This window comes from Lagenorhynchus albirostris, chromosome 2, assembly GCF_949774975.1.
Source record: "Lagenorhynchus albirostris chromosome 2, mLagAlb1.1, whole genome shotgun sequence".
In the NCBI taxonomy this organism is placed as follows: Eukaryota; Metazoa; Chordata; class Mammalia; order Artiodactyla; family Delphinidae; genus Lagenorhynchus; species Lagenorhynchus albirostris.
In genome coordinates this window covers 32,700,638-32,718,234 of record NC_083096.1, presented here as the reverse complement: position 1 = coordinate 32,718,234, position 17,597 = coordinate 32,700,638, and the positions used below count along the sequence as shown (strand labels likewise).

General features: G+C 39.3%; 3 protein-coding genes across 10 annotated transcripts in view; all 3 read right to left on the bottom strand.

Annotated features, from left to right (window-relative positions):
- Positions 1–10,943, bottom strand: part of ZC3H11A (zinc finger CCCH-type containing 11A) — a 38,981-nt gene extending 28,038 nt beyond the window's left edge. For 3 of the 8 annotated variants that reach the window (XM_060129083.1, XM_060129097.1, XM_060129116.1), the window contains exon 1: positions 3,557–3,898. The gene's annotated coding sequence lies outside the window, so the exon portion shown is untranslated. Of the gene's footprint in view, positions 1–3,556; positions 3,902–4,958; positions 5,013–10,831 lie in introns of those variants that run through there. The other 5 variants (XM_060129103.1, XM_060129108.1, XM_060129086.1 and 2 more) reach the window with 4 other exon arrangements.
- LOC132508766 (uncharacterized) lies at positions 4,005–4,861 on the bottom strand. Its single transcript, XM_060129121.1, has one exon. The coding sequence runs from the start codon at positions 4,491–4,493 to the stop codon at positions 4,395–4,397; it is 99 nt and encodes a 32-aa protein (XP_059985104.1). The 5' UTR covers positions 4,494–4,861; the 3' UTR covers positions 4,005–4,394.
- ZBED6 (zinc finger BED-type containing 6) lies at positions 5,048–9,100 on the bottom strand. The gene has a single exon (XM_060142087.1). The coding sequence runs from the start codon at positions 9,098–9,100 to the stop codon at positions 6,158–6,160; it is 2,943 nt and encodes a 980-aa protein (XP_059998070.1). The 3' UTR covers positions 5,048–6,157.
- Positions 10,944–17,597: the final 6,654 nt, after the last annotated feature.

Sequence of the window (17,597 nt, the reverse complement as noted above, 5' to 3'; positions counted from 1 at the left end):
TATTTCCTACTAACAATTCCTAATCCAAGAACAGCAGGCCATGACAAAAACCAGCCTTTAAGTCAGCAACCAAGGTTAGAAGAGTTATGTTACTAAACATACCTTCAAAATGTACATACCCTATGACTTCCAATTCCATTTCTAGAATTTATCCTGAGATTAAAATTCAACAAATATGCAAAATAATAGTGCATAAGAAAGTTCATCACCATCTTCTTCTAACAATGGAAAACCACTGAGAAACCTAAATGTTCAAAAACCGATGCATCTATAAGCCAAGGAATGACACGGATTGCCAGGAAACACCAGAAGCTAGAAGAAGCAAGGAAGGATCATTTCCCTACAGGTTTCAGAGAGAGCATGACCCTGCCAACACCTTTTCAGACTTCTGGACTCCGTAACTGTGAGATAATAAATTCCTGTTGCTTTAAGACACCCAGTTTGTGGTACTTTGTAATGGAAGTCCTAGGAAACTAACACAGATTACAAATACAGTCAACTAAACTTTGACAAAGGAGCAAGGCAATGTCAATGGAGAAAGGATAGTCTTTTCAATAAACACTCCTGGAAGAAGTGGACAAAAGATTGAAACAGACACCTCACCAAAGAAAACATACAGATGACAAACAAGCATATGAAAAGATACTCAACATCACAGGGAATTGCAAATTCCTTTTAGAAGAGCTAAAATCCAAAAACATACCACCAAATGCTGGTGAAGATGAGTAGCAGGAAGAAGTCTAGAAGAACACGGACCAAAATGTTAGCAGTAGTTACGGCTATGGTAGTAGAATTACAGGTGGCTACTGATTATTTTGTTTTATGCTGAGAATAACATTAAGTTTTCTAATATAATGCAACACAGACATAAAAAATTTAAGTTTGCCCTAACTGACCTGACCATCACTGATCCACGAAGGACTGGACCTTTAATAGCACCTCACCAATCCACTACCAGGATTCCTCTGACCGCAAACACAGGGAATGCATTCCACCTTGTAGGGTACACCAAAAGGTAACTTTAAAAATTGGGGGGGAGGGGGACGTCCCTGGTGGTCCAGTGGTTAAGACTCCACGCTCCCAATGCAGGGGGCCCAAGTCCGATCCCTGGTCAGGGAACTAGATCCCACATGCTGCAACTAAGACCCAGTGTGGCCAAATAAATAAATAAATATTTAAAAACTGGCAGGAGAGGGGCTTCCCTGGTGGCGCAGTGGTTGAGAATCTGCCTGCCGATGCAGGGGACACGGGTTCGTGCCCTGGTCCGGGAAGATCCCACAGAGCTAAGATCCCTTAGCTGCAGAGCAACTAAGCCCGTGAGCTACAACTACTGAGCCTGCACTCTAAAGCCCGTGAGTCACAACTACTGAAGCCTGCTCACCTAGAGCCTATGCTCCGCAGCAAGAGAAGCCACCGCAATGAGAAGCCCGCACACAGCAACAAAGACCCAATGTAGCCAGAAATAAATAAAATAAATTTTTTAAAGAAAATAACATGATCAAAGAGGGTTTATTCCAGGACAAAAAATGGTTTAATACTGAGAAATTCATTACATTAATAGAATAAAGGGGGGCTAAAAACAGAAACTCTATGGTATCTTAAGATTTCAAAAACAGAAAAACGGTGGAAAATAAAGATTGAAAATTATAATTTTTTAAAGTTAAAATGGCTTAACAAAAAAGAAAGCTACAACACAACATCTACTCCCAGTAAAAACTCTTTGTAAATTACAAGGAACCTCCTTAGCATGAATGTACTAATTCATCAGAAACTATCAACACATGAGACATGGTAAAACACTAGAGGTAAAGCACTCAAGGCAAAAAAAAAAAAAAAAAAGGCAAAAAAAAAGTCTCGCCGTCTGCACCATCATTCAACACTGTTCCAGAGTCCAGTATATGCAATAAGGAAAAAAAAGTATAAAGATTAGAAAGGATGAGGCAAAAAATTTAGTATCTGCACATTATATGCTTGCAAACTATAAAATCTAACCATCAACTAAAGAAATTTAAAATAAGATATTTAAAAGATCAATAAATTTCCTGTGCCAGCAACAATCATTCAGATAATAACATTGAATGCAATTCAATTCAAAATCTCAGTGATACTTTATTTTTACTGGAACTTGACAGACTGCAAAACAACCTAGAGTAACTGAGAAAAATAAAGAAAATCTTAAAAAGAATGAGAGGCCTTGCGCTTCCTGATATTATCATAGATGTGAAAGATAACATTTAAATGTAATATTGGCAAATAAATGAGTACAAGATTAACAGAATCCAAGCAATTTCTGGAAAAGGTGGCATTTGAAATTAACCAAAAAAATTAGCTACCCATTTGAAAAAAACAATTACTACTTCATACAAAAAGGTTCCAAGGGAATAAAAGCAAGCATGGCAAAGAGGCTTTAGCTCACTAAAAGCACTATATAAGATTCTAAATTTGTAACTATGCTGAACAAAAAAACAAGCAATATTTGACAATGCTTAATGGGAGGAAGAGAGGCAATGTCATATAATTACAATCCTTAGACTACTTTTTTTTGGGGGGGGTTCGCGGGCCCCTCACTGTTGTGCCCTCTGCCGTCGCGGAGCACAGGCTCTGGACGCGCAGGCTCAGCGGCCATGGCTCATGGGCGTAGCCGCTCCGCGGCATGTGGGATCTTCGAGGATCGGGGCACGAACCCGTGTCCCCTGCATCGGCAGGCGGACTCTCAAACACTGCGCCACCAGGGAAGCCCAGATTACATTTTTAATATAAAATATATAACCACCCAAGTACTGGAAAAAAAAAATGCATGCTATTTTTTTTATAAGCTCAGGATGAAAAACACCTGTCCTTAACATGACACCAAAGTTACAAACCTTAATAAAACTGATGGATTTCACTACATAAAATGAAAAACATTCATATAGCAAAAGGTTTACCAGCAACATGGCCAAAGATTAATATCTTCACTAAAAGGGATGTGTTAAGAACTTTTAAAAATCAAAAAGACTTCATTAATTCAGCAGATTGGTATAATCTCTTTAGGAATTTTAACAATTCTACAAATTCGCATCTAAGAAGTGGTTCAAAGAAATAGTTCACATATATGTGTGTACAGAGCTGTTTTTGGATGCAGGGCTTTTTTGTTTTTAACGGCAAAAACCCAAATGTCTACCAATCAGGGATACATATATTATGGCACATCCATCCATACAAAGGAACACTATGTAGTCATTAGAAAAAGGTGAGGCAGAGCTATGTGTATGGACACTGAACTATGCCACGATAAACTATTAACAGTGCTTTTCTCTGAGGAGGTGGAATTACAGGAAGAGTCCACCTTGTTTATATTGTTTTTACCTTTTTTATAATGTGCATATATTATCAAAAAAAGAGGGGGTAGGGATATTTCCCTCAAAAAAACTAAAAACTCATGAACAATTACAAGAAAAAAATGTGTTGACAATATTTTTTTGATTTTCTTACTGATTCAGGAAAATTATGCCTTAAATTACAAAAATGTTCACTCCTTTAATCAGGGAAAAAAAGAACACATTTCCACACTTACATTATTAGCTGGTTGCTCTCAGCAGCAATGTCTGTGTCTTCACTGAGTTCCAATCTATTACGCCTGTAGGTCGAACCAACACTCAATCCATGAATTAATAATAATGAGGCAGAAAGAATTTTCCTCCTCACATTGCCAAGGAAACCTCTCAGCCACAATTCAAACACAGGGCGTGTTTTTAAAACATCTCCCAACTACTGAGAGATTTAAGTCCATTCAAACAACCTTTGTCAAACTGGAGACAGCTAGGGTTAGTTATCTCCTCAACAAAAAAACAACAAAAAAGAGTTCATATAAAGATGAACTTGAGATTCAAAGAATTATTAAAAAAAAAAAATCCATCTTCCATAGCCGAACAATTAATTTAAAAAGAAAAAAGAAAAAGAAAAAGAACACCAAAATTCAATAAGATCCAATTTCTGGTCTTCAAGATTTCTTCACCTATTAAGAAAAAAACAGAAACCTTCCCCCATCTTTATTATCTGTATAATAAAAACATACTTGTATGTAAAAATATAAAGTGTTTTATGTATAATATACATATACATATATACTAACTGGCTTATACACACACACACACACACACACATACACAAATGTGTAGAAATAAAACATTTGGGTAAGTTTTCCCTTTTAAAATACACTACAAAAGCTTTTAAATTTGGGTTCATTATAAAAATAGTGAACTTCCTCTTCTACCAAAGTATCATGAAGTATATTAATATGTTACACTAAATTTTGCCCAGCCCACAAAATAAAGATGAAGGGAAATCCTTACACATATATCGATGTGTACAATGTGGATGTATATATATCATCACATCATCTTTTATCACCTTCAGGGAGTGTTTAACCAAAAAAGATAGAAATGTATAGTTATAGAGTAACTACAGAGCGGTGCAGCAAGCTGTAGAAGGCAGAGCAGCATTATAGTCATCCTGAACTGGCACTGTCAAAATTACAGAAAGCTTCTATCTAATAAGGGAAGATGTTTTCCTTCTGTTATAGCAAAACCAGTGTCACCGGCATGACATTCAATGGTGGCCCTGCAAAGGCTTGCTTATGCAGCCTAGTTCCAAATTCTTTACTAGTGATGGCTTCAACTAAAGACTTTATAATTATCCATTTACTCCAGTTAGTAAAAGGGTAAACTTTTGGAGTTGAAATTTCATTTCACAATGGTACATTTACCATTTAAGAATTTCAAAAAAACGAAAAACAAAAACAAAAAACAATTTTGATACATAGAAATGAGTTCTAAATTTTGAACCAGCCCAGTAACAAAGCAATTTTGATTCTCACGTAATAAATACTACATAATTTCTAGGCTAAATCTTGCCAAATACTACCCAAGACAAAACTAAAATCAAAACTTAAAAAAAAGTGGACACCTTTTACTCACACTTAATACTAGTCAATTTTCCAGGAAATTTTTGGGCAGGGAATATCCCCAAATCTAAAATGAAAAAAAGGAAAAATTGGGATCTTACATTAGTTATTCAGTCTGAAACTTTTAATAGACTTTTACTAAAAGTCATCATTTATGGCCTCCCACTCAATCACAAAAACATACTTCCAGAGTGGAAAGGGACAAGATCAATTGAGATCAATTCTCTCATTTTACCAGTGAGGCAATGATTCCTAACACATGAAAATATTGACTGCTTATTTGTAAATAAGAATTAAGGCCAAAATAATCTCATAGTTAAGAATACAGTATTATGGATCATTCAGTATAATTTTTAAATGACATTTAAGATCACTTAAATTCAGAGAAACATTCTGTGGGAAAGGGATACTGGTTTGTCACAGTATACTCATGGGGCTTTCATTCCAATTTCCATTCAATCTTTTTCAATTCTGTAAACTTTTTGTCATTTACCCATAAATAATATAAAAGTAGCTAATCTTTGTTTTTACAATAAAAGTTAAAAAGGGCATTCAAAGACTAAAAGTAATTTCTTCCTAATTGTTTTCTAATGTTTCCTCTCTATATAGACCCAATCTGAAATATAAAGGGCAACTCTATCACACTCAGTAAGTTGAAATTATAACGCTGACCAGTATGAGGAGGCAATTAGGAATTCCTAAATATAAAACAATTTTGTGAACTTTGTTTTTGCCAAGCTGTAAGTATGAATCAGGGTTTTTAAAGAAATAGAAAAATGGTGGTGATGGGGAGAGATACCAGTTTAGTATGCTTTTTCTCTATTTCATTGGTTTCAGAGCAATCAAACCTCCCAGGTTGAGAGAAATTTTTACTTAAAACCAATTACTAGTTCAATCTACCAGCCAGAAATAGCTTAAGGCTTTTCAATGCTGCACTATATTTTTTTAATTAAAAAAGTCTTTTTTTCTCTCAATTGGTATAAACAAAATTTCAAGTGACAGCTACACTGAGTTACTACTATGAAATCTTTAATCTTCACTTTGTCAACATTATATTACCCCTGAGGAATTTTCAGCCCTTTCTGTGTTTTCAGGTTTCCCCAGATTGTGCATAAAGAATAATTAGTATAACTGTATACAACAATTATAGCAATTAGGACACAGTAACATAGCAATAAGTTGCCCATTTTAAATGGAGAAAGGAAAAAGAAATTAAGATAATATTTCTTTTTCATTGCTTTGAATAACTTCATTCTCAGGATCCCAGCTCAGAACCAATGAAGAATAATCATAGTTAACATTTTTCAAGTTCATTTTCAGAAACATCAGCTGTTCTATATTGTCAAAGTCCAGGCTCATGATCTGCTTTGGATGAAAGTGGCTATTTGCAGTAAAGATACATTCAGACTGCCAACTACACATGGGGCAGCTCAGATACTGAATGGCAACTTGGGTCAAAGCTGGCCATACGCTCACCTTCTTCTGCCAGTAAATCAAAGGGTCATCACCTCCTGAGGTCTCTGAATACTTCTCTTTGAAGTATTCATCCACTACTGCCATAGCAGAAGGAAACATGAAGCTTTTGCCTCCAATGGCAACATTATCTGCAGCTGAACTATCAACAGACCCTGAACTGGAGGTGCCTTCTCTTATAGATGAGGTAAATGAATCAGCTCCTACTATGGCTGAGGAACCAGAAGCTTCTGAAGTTGCAATATGGCAGACCTCTGATGAAGATTCCATATAGTTACAAACTTCTTCTGCAAGGATCTGCTTGTAAGTTTCCAAATGTGCACCTTGAGGGAAAAAGTCTTCCAAACTGTTTTTAAAGCAAGGGTCTAACAAGGCAGCCAAGATACAGGGCTTGGATTTGAGCATGGCACTTAATAGGGTATCAGTTTCAAGTTTCAGAGATAAACTGTCTACCAGATTGAGGGCCTGAGTAATACCTCTAACTTGAAAATCTTCTCTGAGTTTCTGCAGGGAAAGGAGTAGATGATAGATTAGGGGTAGCACCTGATTCAATCCTGTGGTCTTCACACTCACTTTCTGGGTGGCCTCCTCAAATGGTTTAAGAATATCACAAACATACGTCATTAGAGTCCACTGAAGGGAGGTGAGCACAACTCCACTGGCTCTACCAAGACTATGGTGAACTGAGTAACAATGCTCCAAGAGCCATTTTAACATATAAAAGGTAGAAATCCAATGGCCAGCTTCATCCTGCTTCAAATTTTTCCATGGAAGTTGGTGATCATTTTGGAATTCTTGTAGTATCTGACGGGCCTTGACTGAATGACTAAAATGATGACAGGTTTTCCTAGCAGCCACTAACATGTTCTCAATGCTTTTGTGCTCACAGAAAAAGTCTTGAATGACTGTATTTAAACAATGCAGAAAGCATGGCACATGGGTAAAACCACCATCTTTGATTGCATGTACTACATTAGAAGAATTGTCAGAAACGATGAAGCTAGGGATGAGGAAATTAGGAGAAAGCCACAGACCAATCTGGTCACTTAATTCTTGTAAAATGTTGGTTATCAAACAGTCTTTGGCCAAACCTGTTACACAGAGAACTGCCCACTTTCTAAAATTGGGGATCCTGCCATTACTGGAAGAAGGTGTAGTTTGCAAAGAGACCCAGTGTACAGTCACAATGAAATAGTCAGTGGATGGGTCATGGGTCCATATGTCCACAGTCAGGTGGATCTTTTGGCTTTGAACATTCTCCAAAGTTAAGAAAATTTTTTCTCTGACCCAATCATATAATTGAGGCACAGCCTTAGTGAAAAAGTAAGTTTCAGATGGTAACCTATAGTCAGGGGCCACAATCTGCATGAACCTCTGAAAGGCTGGAGTTGAGAAATAGTTGTAAGGATGCATATCTTCCACAATCATTTGAATAATTGCTTGACTTATTTGACTTGAGGTTGAATTTTCACAATATGTTGTTTCTTGTTCCTGTGCATGCATTAGAGTGTCTTGCTCTGCAACAGGAATAGGACTCTCAGATCTTCTATTTTCAACCTCTAATACAGGAGGTTCATCTGAATCAGAGTCACTAAGGTCCTCAGTTGTTACATCCTGGCTGCCTGTAGACTTCTCTCCAGGCAAAGTATCACTCAAGAGATCATTTCTCTCAGTCTCAGCTTCATCTAATCCATTTCCAACTGCACCACTGTCTTTGTTGGCAACTGCCCAATGGATGGGATGTGTGGCCTGCAGGTGTCGTTGAAGTGTCGAAGTTCCTAAGTGAGAACCCGGCCTACCCCGGCTCACACTTCTTTTACATATATTACAGACAGCTCTTGAGATGTGCTGAGGATCAGTATAGAAAAAATTCCAAACTGCAGATGTCTTGGCTCTTGTTCCAGGAATTAAGGCATGCTTGACAATGTTACTTTTGATGAGAAATCTCCCTCTTTCTGCCTTCAGGGCATCAGATACTGATTTATCACGTTTCTTTCCCATTCCATTATTATCCAATGGATCAGTAGGGATATATTCAAAGCTTCCACTGCTTCCCGCGGAAGAGGGAGATAAAGGTACATCCAAAGTAAAATCCTCCTCCCCACTAGTAACTCCAAATTTGTTTGCCCTGGTCCAGTGAGGTGAATGCCTTGCCTGCAGATGTCGCTGAAGAGTAGATGTCCCAAGATGGCTACCTGGTTTACCCCTGCTAACACTTTTTTCACAGAGGTTACAAATAGCCCGCCAGGTGTACTGGGGGTCAACATGAAAGAAGTGCCACACGATGGAGGTCTTGGCTCTAGTACTAGGTAAATAGATCTGTTTTTCTATATTGCTCTCAAAAAGACTTTCTTCATCCTGCTCAGGGGCATTGGAAGCCAACAAAGCAGGGGCATCTGCAACTGGCCTCCCAGATACCAAATCCTTACTAAACTTTTTTGCAAGGATCAGTTTCTTTCGTCGTCTTTTCCCCTTAATTCGCAAACCCTTCTTTCTTTTCTTTTTCGCGGGCAATTTTGCCTCTTTATCCAGTCCTTCTGCCACCATCTTTCCCTCTACCACATCTTCATCTGTATTAGACGTAATAGGAACACATCCCAGAATCCCAGCACCACTAAAAGTGCTACATCTTCTGCCAGGAGAGAGTGAGGAAACTGGTACACTTAAGGTACATACACTCATTCTTTTTATGTCTCTGAAATTCGTACCAGAATCTATTGGTGGGTTTACTCCTCAAACAGATATACAGCTGTTCCTCTCTACTTGCATTACCTTTTCTCCAATTTCTATGGGGAGTCAAATTCCCGTTGGACCAATGACTTCCAAACCAGGTTATTTTTGGAGGAAAAATGACAGCAATGGAGAACATTCCCAAACGCTTTCACAGAGGGCTTTAAGATCCCTTCCAACTTTCTGAGTTCTGAATTCAAACAGTCCAATTTACTCATGTTACAGGAAAAAGAACTGAGGCCTACTTTCCCAGAGTAATAGAGTTGATCAGTAGCAGCTAAAAACCAGGTCTTCCAAATCCCAGGTTCATGTTCTTTCTGCTTCAAGAACTATACCTGCTTGAAATGTCTTCAGTTTTTAAAATATGTATTTTGTATGCTGCCTCATGATAGCAACATCAATTTCCCTTAATTCTGAAGTTAATTATTCTCAGTAAATTTCATTTAAACAAAAACATAGTGCATCATTCAACATTCATCGTTTAGGACTGTGATTTGGCAATAAAACCCAAAATGTCAATTCTGGAAAGCTAAATCAGACTCCACATACTGGTCATTAACAGCAAATTCTAGTTGAGGCCTTTCAACTCTAATTAAAAGTAACACAATTTTTTTAAAATGTGGGTACCTAAAAAAAATGCTTTGGGAGTAAAATTTTTAAATTTTACTCAGAAGCTGAATTTTCAATTTACTGTTCGTATGGAGAGTTAATCCATGCTTGGTTTTCAAACATTTTTAGTCTGGAGAAGCATTACAGCCTGTAAATGAGTAACTCCTAGGTTGGACTCTATATGAGCAGCAAAAACTGAAATATTAGCTTTAAACCACTTCCATGCCTTCTCGGTTGATCCCTCCCCTTCCCCCAATACCTACATACATTTACCCTAAAAAGCATCGCTATCACTAGTTCAGCCTCCTTCTCAAGGTCCAGAACCAAGGCCTGGAAGATGTCAACAATATGGGCCTTCCCCATAGGAATCCGCACCGATTATGGGAGTTTAGGGGGTGTTCTTCATTACGGTTTCATCAGTCCTACAAGGAGAACGGAAGTGTCCCTGTTGCTCTTGACTCCGATGCTGAGGGCTGGGAGTGGGAAGTGTAATTAAGGTAGGGAAGGGGTGTAGGATACCGGAATAAGGTCGGTGGCTTTCTGTGTGTGGAGTTTGAGAAAATCTCCCAAGTAGTGGGACCCTGGAGAGGAATGAGAGTAGGTAAAATCAGCTCCTGGCACTCAATTTGACTTAGGCAGCGGGGGTCCGCTCAACTACGGAAACTGTTGCCCCCAAAGAAAGCAATCTAGTGTCAGTTCTCCTCTGGGAGTAGGGAAACAAGTCGGCTTCCTGGGGCTGCTCCGGGCTCCTACAGTTTCACCAACACCGGATGTGGGGGAGGGGAAGAAGGTTCGTTGGGAAAAGGAGCAGGCGCCGTGGGGGTGGGGTGGGGTGAAGTGGGGTGGGGGTGGGGTGGATGGGAGCGGGAGCCTGGGGCTCCCAGCCCGCCCCGGCGACGGCAGCGGCCGGGAGGTGGGGGAGGGGGTCGTTACCGCGGGGCCGAAGGACCCGCTCTGACTTCCCGGGCTAGGCCGCGACCCAGGGGCGAGGGGAGGCCGTGGCCACTCCCCTCGCCCTCTCCCCCACCTCCCCGGCCCCAAGCCACCCGGGAAGCAAAAAACGGGTCTAGTTACCAGAGAACAGAAACTTTACCGAACCGTCGACACTATCCCCGACTCCCGTTTGCTGCCACGTCTTTCTTCTTTCTTAGCCGCTGCCGCCCGCCGTCCTCTCAGCAGCAACACCAGCAGAAACCCAACACTGCCAGAGTCAAAGATGGCGCCCAGCTACAGGCTCAGCTCTAAGACCCGGCCACTAAAAGTGCCAGCACGACGCAAAGCGCAAAGGTTCTGGGAGATGTAGTTTCCTCTATGAGGCGCGGCTTAAGATGGCTTCCCCGGGTAAGAGAGGGTCACGTGAGAGGAGAGGCGATAAACTGGTGGCGTCCCTTCCTTTCTAAAGCACGCGTTTTAGAAAGTTACGGGTGTTTTGAAACCGTCTTTGATTTAAAAAAATTTTTTTAATCAAATTCACGTAATAAGCGAGGAAATCGCGAGAATTGTCTCTACCAGACAGTGGGCGCTCAGTTTATTCTCACCAGAGTGTTTGCTTAATGAATAAATCGTCCAAATCCTGTGTTAATTTGATTTAGAAATAAACTACTTTTTTCTTGCAATGTTGAAGGATTTGTGCATTTATTTTTATTTGAAGAAGTGAAATGGGTTTGAGGGAAGTTTCTTTTATTTCTTAAAACAAATTTTCGTTTTGGAAAAACAATTCATGCTCATTAAGAAGTTGACAAGGATTGAGACGTGAAAAGGAAAAAGATCACTTGCCTACCCACTTCATTATTGATATTAGCCTGTATTTTCCCACTTGAATGTCTTTCCTTTTTTCCCCCGATTATAAAGTAATGCATGAGTTTTTTTTAAAGGTAATAATAGAGAAATGTAAACGTAGAAAGTTTAAATCTGCGTTAACCTCATTCCTGAGAAATAATCTCTCATTAATTTAACATGTATTCTTGCTAACTTTTTTGTATGCAAATATACTTAAATATATTGCACTGATACAGCAGGAGCCCAAGATACCCCCTGGGTTATAGGCTCAACAGAACTTGGATAAAGGATCCATTTCTGCTACTAAGAAAGGATACACTTGATGGTAAAGCTGATGGGATTCCAGGCCTCTTTTATTTCCTCTTGGGCTTGTTTCCCCACCTGCCAGCCTAGTGAGAGCGTCCCAGCCAATCCAGACGGGTGAGTCTCTTCACACTTGAGCTGCTATCTCCTTTTAAAGTGAGAAGCCACAGCATTAGAATCGTAGCACCAATCCCTGTATAACATAACAATACTCTGTTGCCATGTCAACCAGCCCTACAAGTAGGTTCTTGGTAACCAGTTTCTGTCTATGCCACAACACCTAGGGTTTTTCAGTTTAACAGAAGGCTTTCCAAACAGCTGAAATGTTTTCCAGACTAGGACTTTCAAGCCGCATCCAAGACCTAATACGTAACCAAACTGTAGTTTCGGCCTCTCCCAGGAGTGAAATTTTAATTTCCTGGTCAGCACTAGTGAGGCAATCTGCCTGATAAGATTCCCCCCTACCTTTCTCTAAGAAAGGGTAAATTTCCCCAAAAGAATCCACTTTTAACTTCCTTGTCCCACCTGCTTTCTGCCTGTAAAAACCTTCCATTTTATACAACTCCCTCCTTCTATTTGTTAGATGGGATGCTGCCTGGTTCATGAAACGTTGAATAAAGCCAATTTCATCTTTAAATGTACTCGGCTCAAGATTTGTTCTTTAACAATAGTTATATTTCATCAAATTTAAGGTATCATTGATTATAGCGTGCATCTTATTTTACAGGCCTCTAAGAGAAAAAACTGCCGCTTAAACTCTGACAGGCCATTGATCAGAGATATTAAAATTTGATAGGATGTTCATCTCAGAATGAATGAAATACAGTAATTTCAGGATAAGAACAGGCTAAAACTATGCATATTGCTTTGCAACTTGCTTTTTTTCTTCCACTTTACCATTTATCTTGAGTATCTTTTAATGGTCATCAGTGCTTAGAGGCCTACCATATTCTTTTTAACAGCTCTCATACCATGGTAAGGCTGTTTTGCAGTAAATTTCACAAGTTCCTTTTTGATGGAAATAATCCTGTTTCCGGCTCCATTAGTCTCTCCCAAGGGGGAAAAGAGAAATAATGGAGTAATAGGGACACTGAAGAATGCAGAAGTTAAAAGCCTCTGGCTATTAAAAAGAGGGAGAACTAGTTAGGAAATCCTCTGAAGTCCAGGTGGGAACCCACATGGGGATCCCCCCACCCCACCCCATATATACAAACAGAATTCTCAGGGGTGGATGTGGGCTTGCCCCTTGTTTGTTAAAAGGGGATAAATTATCTAGGCCAAGGGCACAATGCCAGATTTTCCCTACTCATACCCCACCTTGATTCTAAATGAATTTCAAACAATCTTTAGACCTCTTCAGTAAGTAATTGACAAAACATTTTACCATGTGCAATGTGAGAGCAAAGGTTTTGTAGAGCCCTCTAGAAAAATAATGCAAAATTATTGAGAATTGATTCAAAAGTGAATATTTATTTAGACTAGGAAAGGAAATCACAATAAATTACACATAAAAAAATCTTGTACTATATATATTACAAACTCAAAAAAGTCATACTTTTTTTTAACCAATAAACTATAATCCTCTATAATAGACTTTTCTATATATTTAGCTGCATAGTTTTTGATTGCCTCTTCATATGACAATCTTGTAATATTTCTATAAAAAGAATAAAAAATACATCAGTCTTCCCTCTGGAATTTTTAATAAAAATAGTTTTATCAATGATAGTTTAGAAAAGTCTCTTATTTCACAGCTTATTGGTAAAATTGGTGAAAATTATAGATTTGTTGTCAAATTTAGGGAAACTTCCATCAAGTTTCTTACATATGTAAGCACTAAGACTTCATAGAATATTGAATTATTTAATATATTCTTGACCAGGAGAGAACAATCATTTTTGCTAGATATATTAGTTATCTATTGCTACATAATAAATTATCCCTAAATTTACTGGCTTAAAACAATGAACATTTATCACCTCACAGTTTCTGTGGGTCAGGAATTCAGGAGCAGTTTAGCTGGGTGGTTCTCGCTCAGGTTCTCTCATGAGATGGTAATCAAGTTGTTGGCCATCTCTCCAAGTCATCTGAAGGCTTGACTGGGGCTAGAGGATCCATTTCCAAGCTCTCTCATATAGACCTCAGTTTCTTACCATGTGGACCTCTCCACGGGGCTGCTCAGGATTTTTCCAAACATTAGTTTCTGGTTACATAAATTTCAAACCTTGTCTCTCCTCCACAATGTACATGCTACTTATATCAAGATATGACCTCTGGCCCTACAACTTTGGGTCATAATGCCAGATGAGTCTACATAGCAGGTAATAGGGGTATTGTTGAAAGCCATTTCTACACCTAAATATCTGGCAATAACTTAACTCTAAGTGAAAGTGACTGTACACCACATAAATAAAACCCAAAATATTTGTATCCCAACTCAACTTCCTCTTAGCAGGATCCCAAAAATGTCCAACAAGGGGAAGGTATTGGAGAGAGAGTCTGAGTGAAAAGAAACAAGGATCTTAGTCATTGCTATGAAAATATCTTACTTATGGAATTTTATGATAACCACATGAGCATATTGCTAAGGCCTTGCCCAGAGCCTTGAAGGAGGCTTGTGCAAGTAGGGGGCCTGAAGGTTAAACTTCTTTAGCTTCATGTTAAATCCTCCTCTCTTGGTATAGTATGTTGACTGTGGAGCCATATGATCTAGATTCAAATCCTGGCCTGTCCCTCCTCTGAAGCTCTAGCCAACTCTGTGGGCTCCACAAGTTGGCAGTAGCCCTCTTTTTGTACTTCCCACATTAGAGAACAGAATGGGAGGGGAACTACCACATGAGTAGCTAGTCCCTTCTCTGACCCAGTGTCCATCACCACTATCCATCAACCTTCCTCTTTTTCTTCCTGCCTTTGGGTCTCAAATGTCTGACATGAGTAAGGAAATAGGAACCAACAGAGTCTCCTAGCAAGGAGCCTTGCACAGGAGTCACAAATACCTGTTAACTGCAATGGATAAATTAAAAACTTCTTGCTCTAGCTGCAAGACCAGAGCTGGTATCACTGAAATCAACCTTCCTAGGACTGCCTTCCCCTCTTCACTCCCAGTGCTTTTCTTATTTCCTTATATAGAATTTTTTCCTTGGTATTTAATTTTGGAGTGGGGTAACTGTAGTTCTGTTGGGTGATGGGTTAGTTAAGAAAAAGCAGATTAGGTTCTCATTCCCGTTTATCTTATACTAGGTATTCTTCTATGTTTAGGTTGCTGTGCTAGGCATTGTGAGGAATCCCAAATAGGCATAATATGTGGAATTGCCCATGTGGAACTTTTCCAGAAGACATGATAAACGTAAAGATAAGTAACTGCCATGTACTGTACATCAAGTGTCCAGCTACAGTTTAGACCTGGGATTACAAACTCAAATGCTTACGTGAGCCAGGCTCGTGTGTATATGAGAATGATGAGCCAGGTGTAAGAAGAGAACTCGAGGGACTTCCCTGGTGGTCCAGTGGTTAAGAATCCACCTTCCAATGCAAGGGACATGGGTTCGACCCCTGGTCAGGGACCTAAGGTCCGACATGCCGCAGGGCAACTAAGCCCACGTGCTATAACTACTGAGCTCGTGAACTCTGGAGCCTGTGTGCCACAACTAGAGAAGCACGTGCACCGCAATGAAGAGCCCGTGCACTGTAATGAAAAGATCCCGCATGCAGCAATGAAGATCCTGCATGCCGCAAATAAGACCTGACGCAGCCAAGTAAGTAAATAAATAATTTTAAAATTATTAAAAAAAAAAGAATAAAACTTGAGAATGCATGCCCTAGCTAAAGATCCCACTGTTACATTCAACTCCAGCCTAGACTTGCCAGGTGGGAATGCCTGATTTTTCAATGGAAGCCAGGAACTCAGATTTTTATGTGAAAATTTATGATTGAGCTGATTCAAATGAAACAAACAAAAAAATCACTTCATGGCCTGGCCTGCAACTCTACTTTAGTTCTAGAAAGGAAGAGGTGGTCATTGAAAAGTGCAGTGTTCCAGGAAATACTTCCTGGAGGGAGTGAGACCTAAGCTGACCTTAAAGTATGACAGAGTGAGAGGTAAGTGAAGACTATGTTAGGGAGATCCCTGAAGGAGCTAGGAGAGAAATTCAGCTGGGGAAGAGTCTACAGACTATAGGAAGAGAGAACATTGTAAAAGTAGGTTGGAGAAAGATTATGGAGGCCCTTGAATGTTGGAAAGGCATTTGAATAATATTCCTTGGACATTAGGAATTCCTTGAAGACTTTGGAACAGGGACAGAAAGGTAGAGGATGTGACATTTGCAAACTTGTGTTTCATAAAGTCTAAACTAGTGGTGATGTTCAGCAGGAGTGATGACAGTAAAGAGTCAACGGGAGAATCGAGGAGTGGTCCCTTATTGATCCTACCCATGACCCCCTCTGGTCTCTTGTATTATTTTTTTTTAAGGTAAGACATAGCTTTTATTGTCATTGTTTTCTTTTCAAATATTTATTTATTTATTTTGGCTGTGTGGGTCTTAGTGGATTCCTTAGTTGCAGCATGCAGACTCTTGTTGCGGCATGTGTGCGGGATCTAGTTCCCCAACCGGGATCAAACCCAGGCCCCCTGCATTGGGAGCGTGGAGTCTTACCCACTGGACCACCAGGGAAGTCCCCATTGTCACTGTTTTCTAAAAAATGGCACTACACTGTATGTACCATTCTGAGACTTGTTCTTCTCACTTAAAACTATCTGGAGTTCTTTCTAAGCTGGCACGTGTGTGTCACCTCAACCCTGGTTCAGCTGCAAAGAGCTCTGCACGAAGAGTTTTGAGTCTCCCACTTGCAGAGTAGGGTACACCCAGAGCCATGCAGCAGCTTCTCTACTGACAACTCCACTAAGAGTGATCTTGACCCATTTGAGTCTTTGCTTTTAGGGTATGAGGGGGACACTATGAGCACTTAAGAGGGTTCTTGTATTTAAAGAAATTTTTCTTTTATTGAAGTATAGTTGATTTACAACTATGTTAGTTTCTGGTGTACAGCAAAGTGATTCAGTTATACATATATATACATATGCTTTTTCATATTCTTTTCCATTATGGTTTATTATAGCATATTGAATATAGTTCCCTGTGCTATACACTAGGACCTTGTTATTTTTATACATAGTAGTGTGTATCTGCTAATCCCAAACTCCTAATTTATCCCTCCCCCTGCCTTTCCCCTTTGGTCGCTGTAAGTTTGTTTTCTATGTCTGTGAGTCTGTTTCTGTTTCATAAGTAAGTTCATTTGTGTCTTATTTTAGATTCCACATATAAGTGATATCATACGGTATTTGTTTTTCTCTTTCTGACTTACTTCACTCAGTATGATAATCTCTAGTTCCATCCATATTGTTGCAAATGGCATTATTTCATTCTTTTTTATGGTTGGGTAGTATTTCCATTGTGTATATGTACACTACATCTTTTTTATCCATCCATCTGTCAATGAACATTTTGTTTGCTTCCATGTTTTGGCTATTGTAAATAGTGCTGCTATAAACATTGGGGTCCATATATCTTTTCAAATTATAGTTTTCTCCAGATATATGCCCAGGAGTGGGATTGCTGGATGATATGGCAACTCTATATTTAGTTTTTTAAGGAAGCTCCATACTGTTTTCCATAGTGGCTGCAACATAATTCCCACCAACAGTGTAGAAGAATTCCCTTTTCTCCACACCCTCTCCAGCATTTGTATTTGTGGACTTTTT

Excerpts from the sequence above, each read along its gene's own strand:
- LOC132508766 (XM_060129121.1), bottom strand. The coding sequence starts at position 4,493 with ATGACTATAATGCTGCTCTGCCTTCTACAGCTTGCTGCACCGCTCTGT.
- ZBED6 (XM_060142087.1), bottom strand. The coding sequence starts at position 9,100 with ATGAGTGTATGTACCTTAAGTGTACCAGTTTCCTCACTCTCTCCTGGC.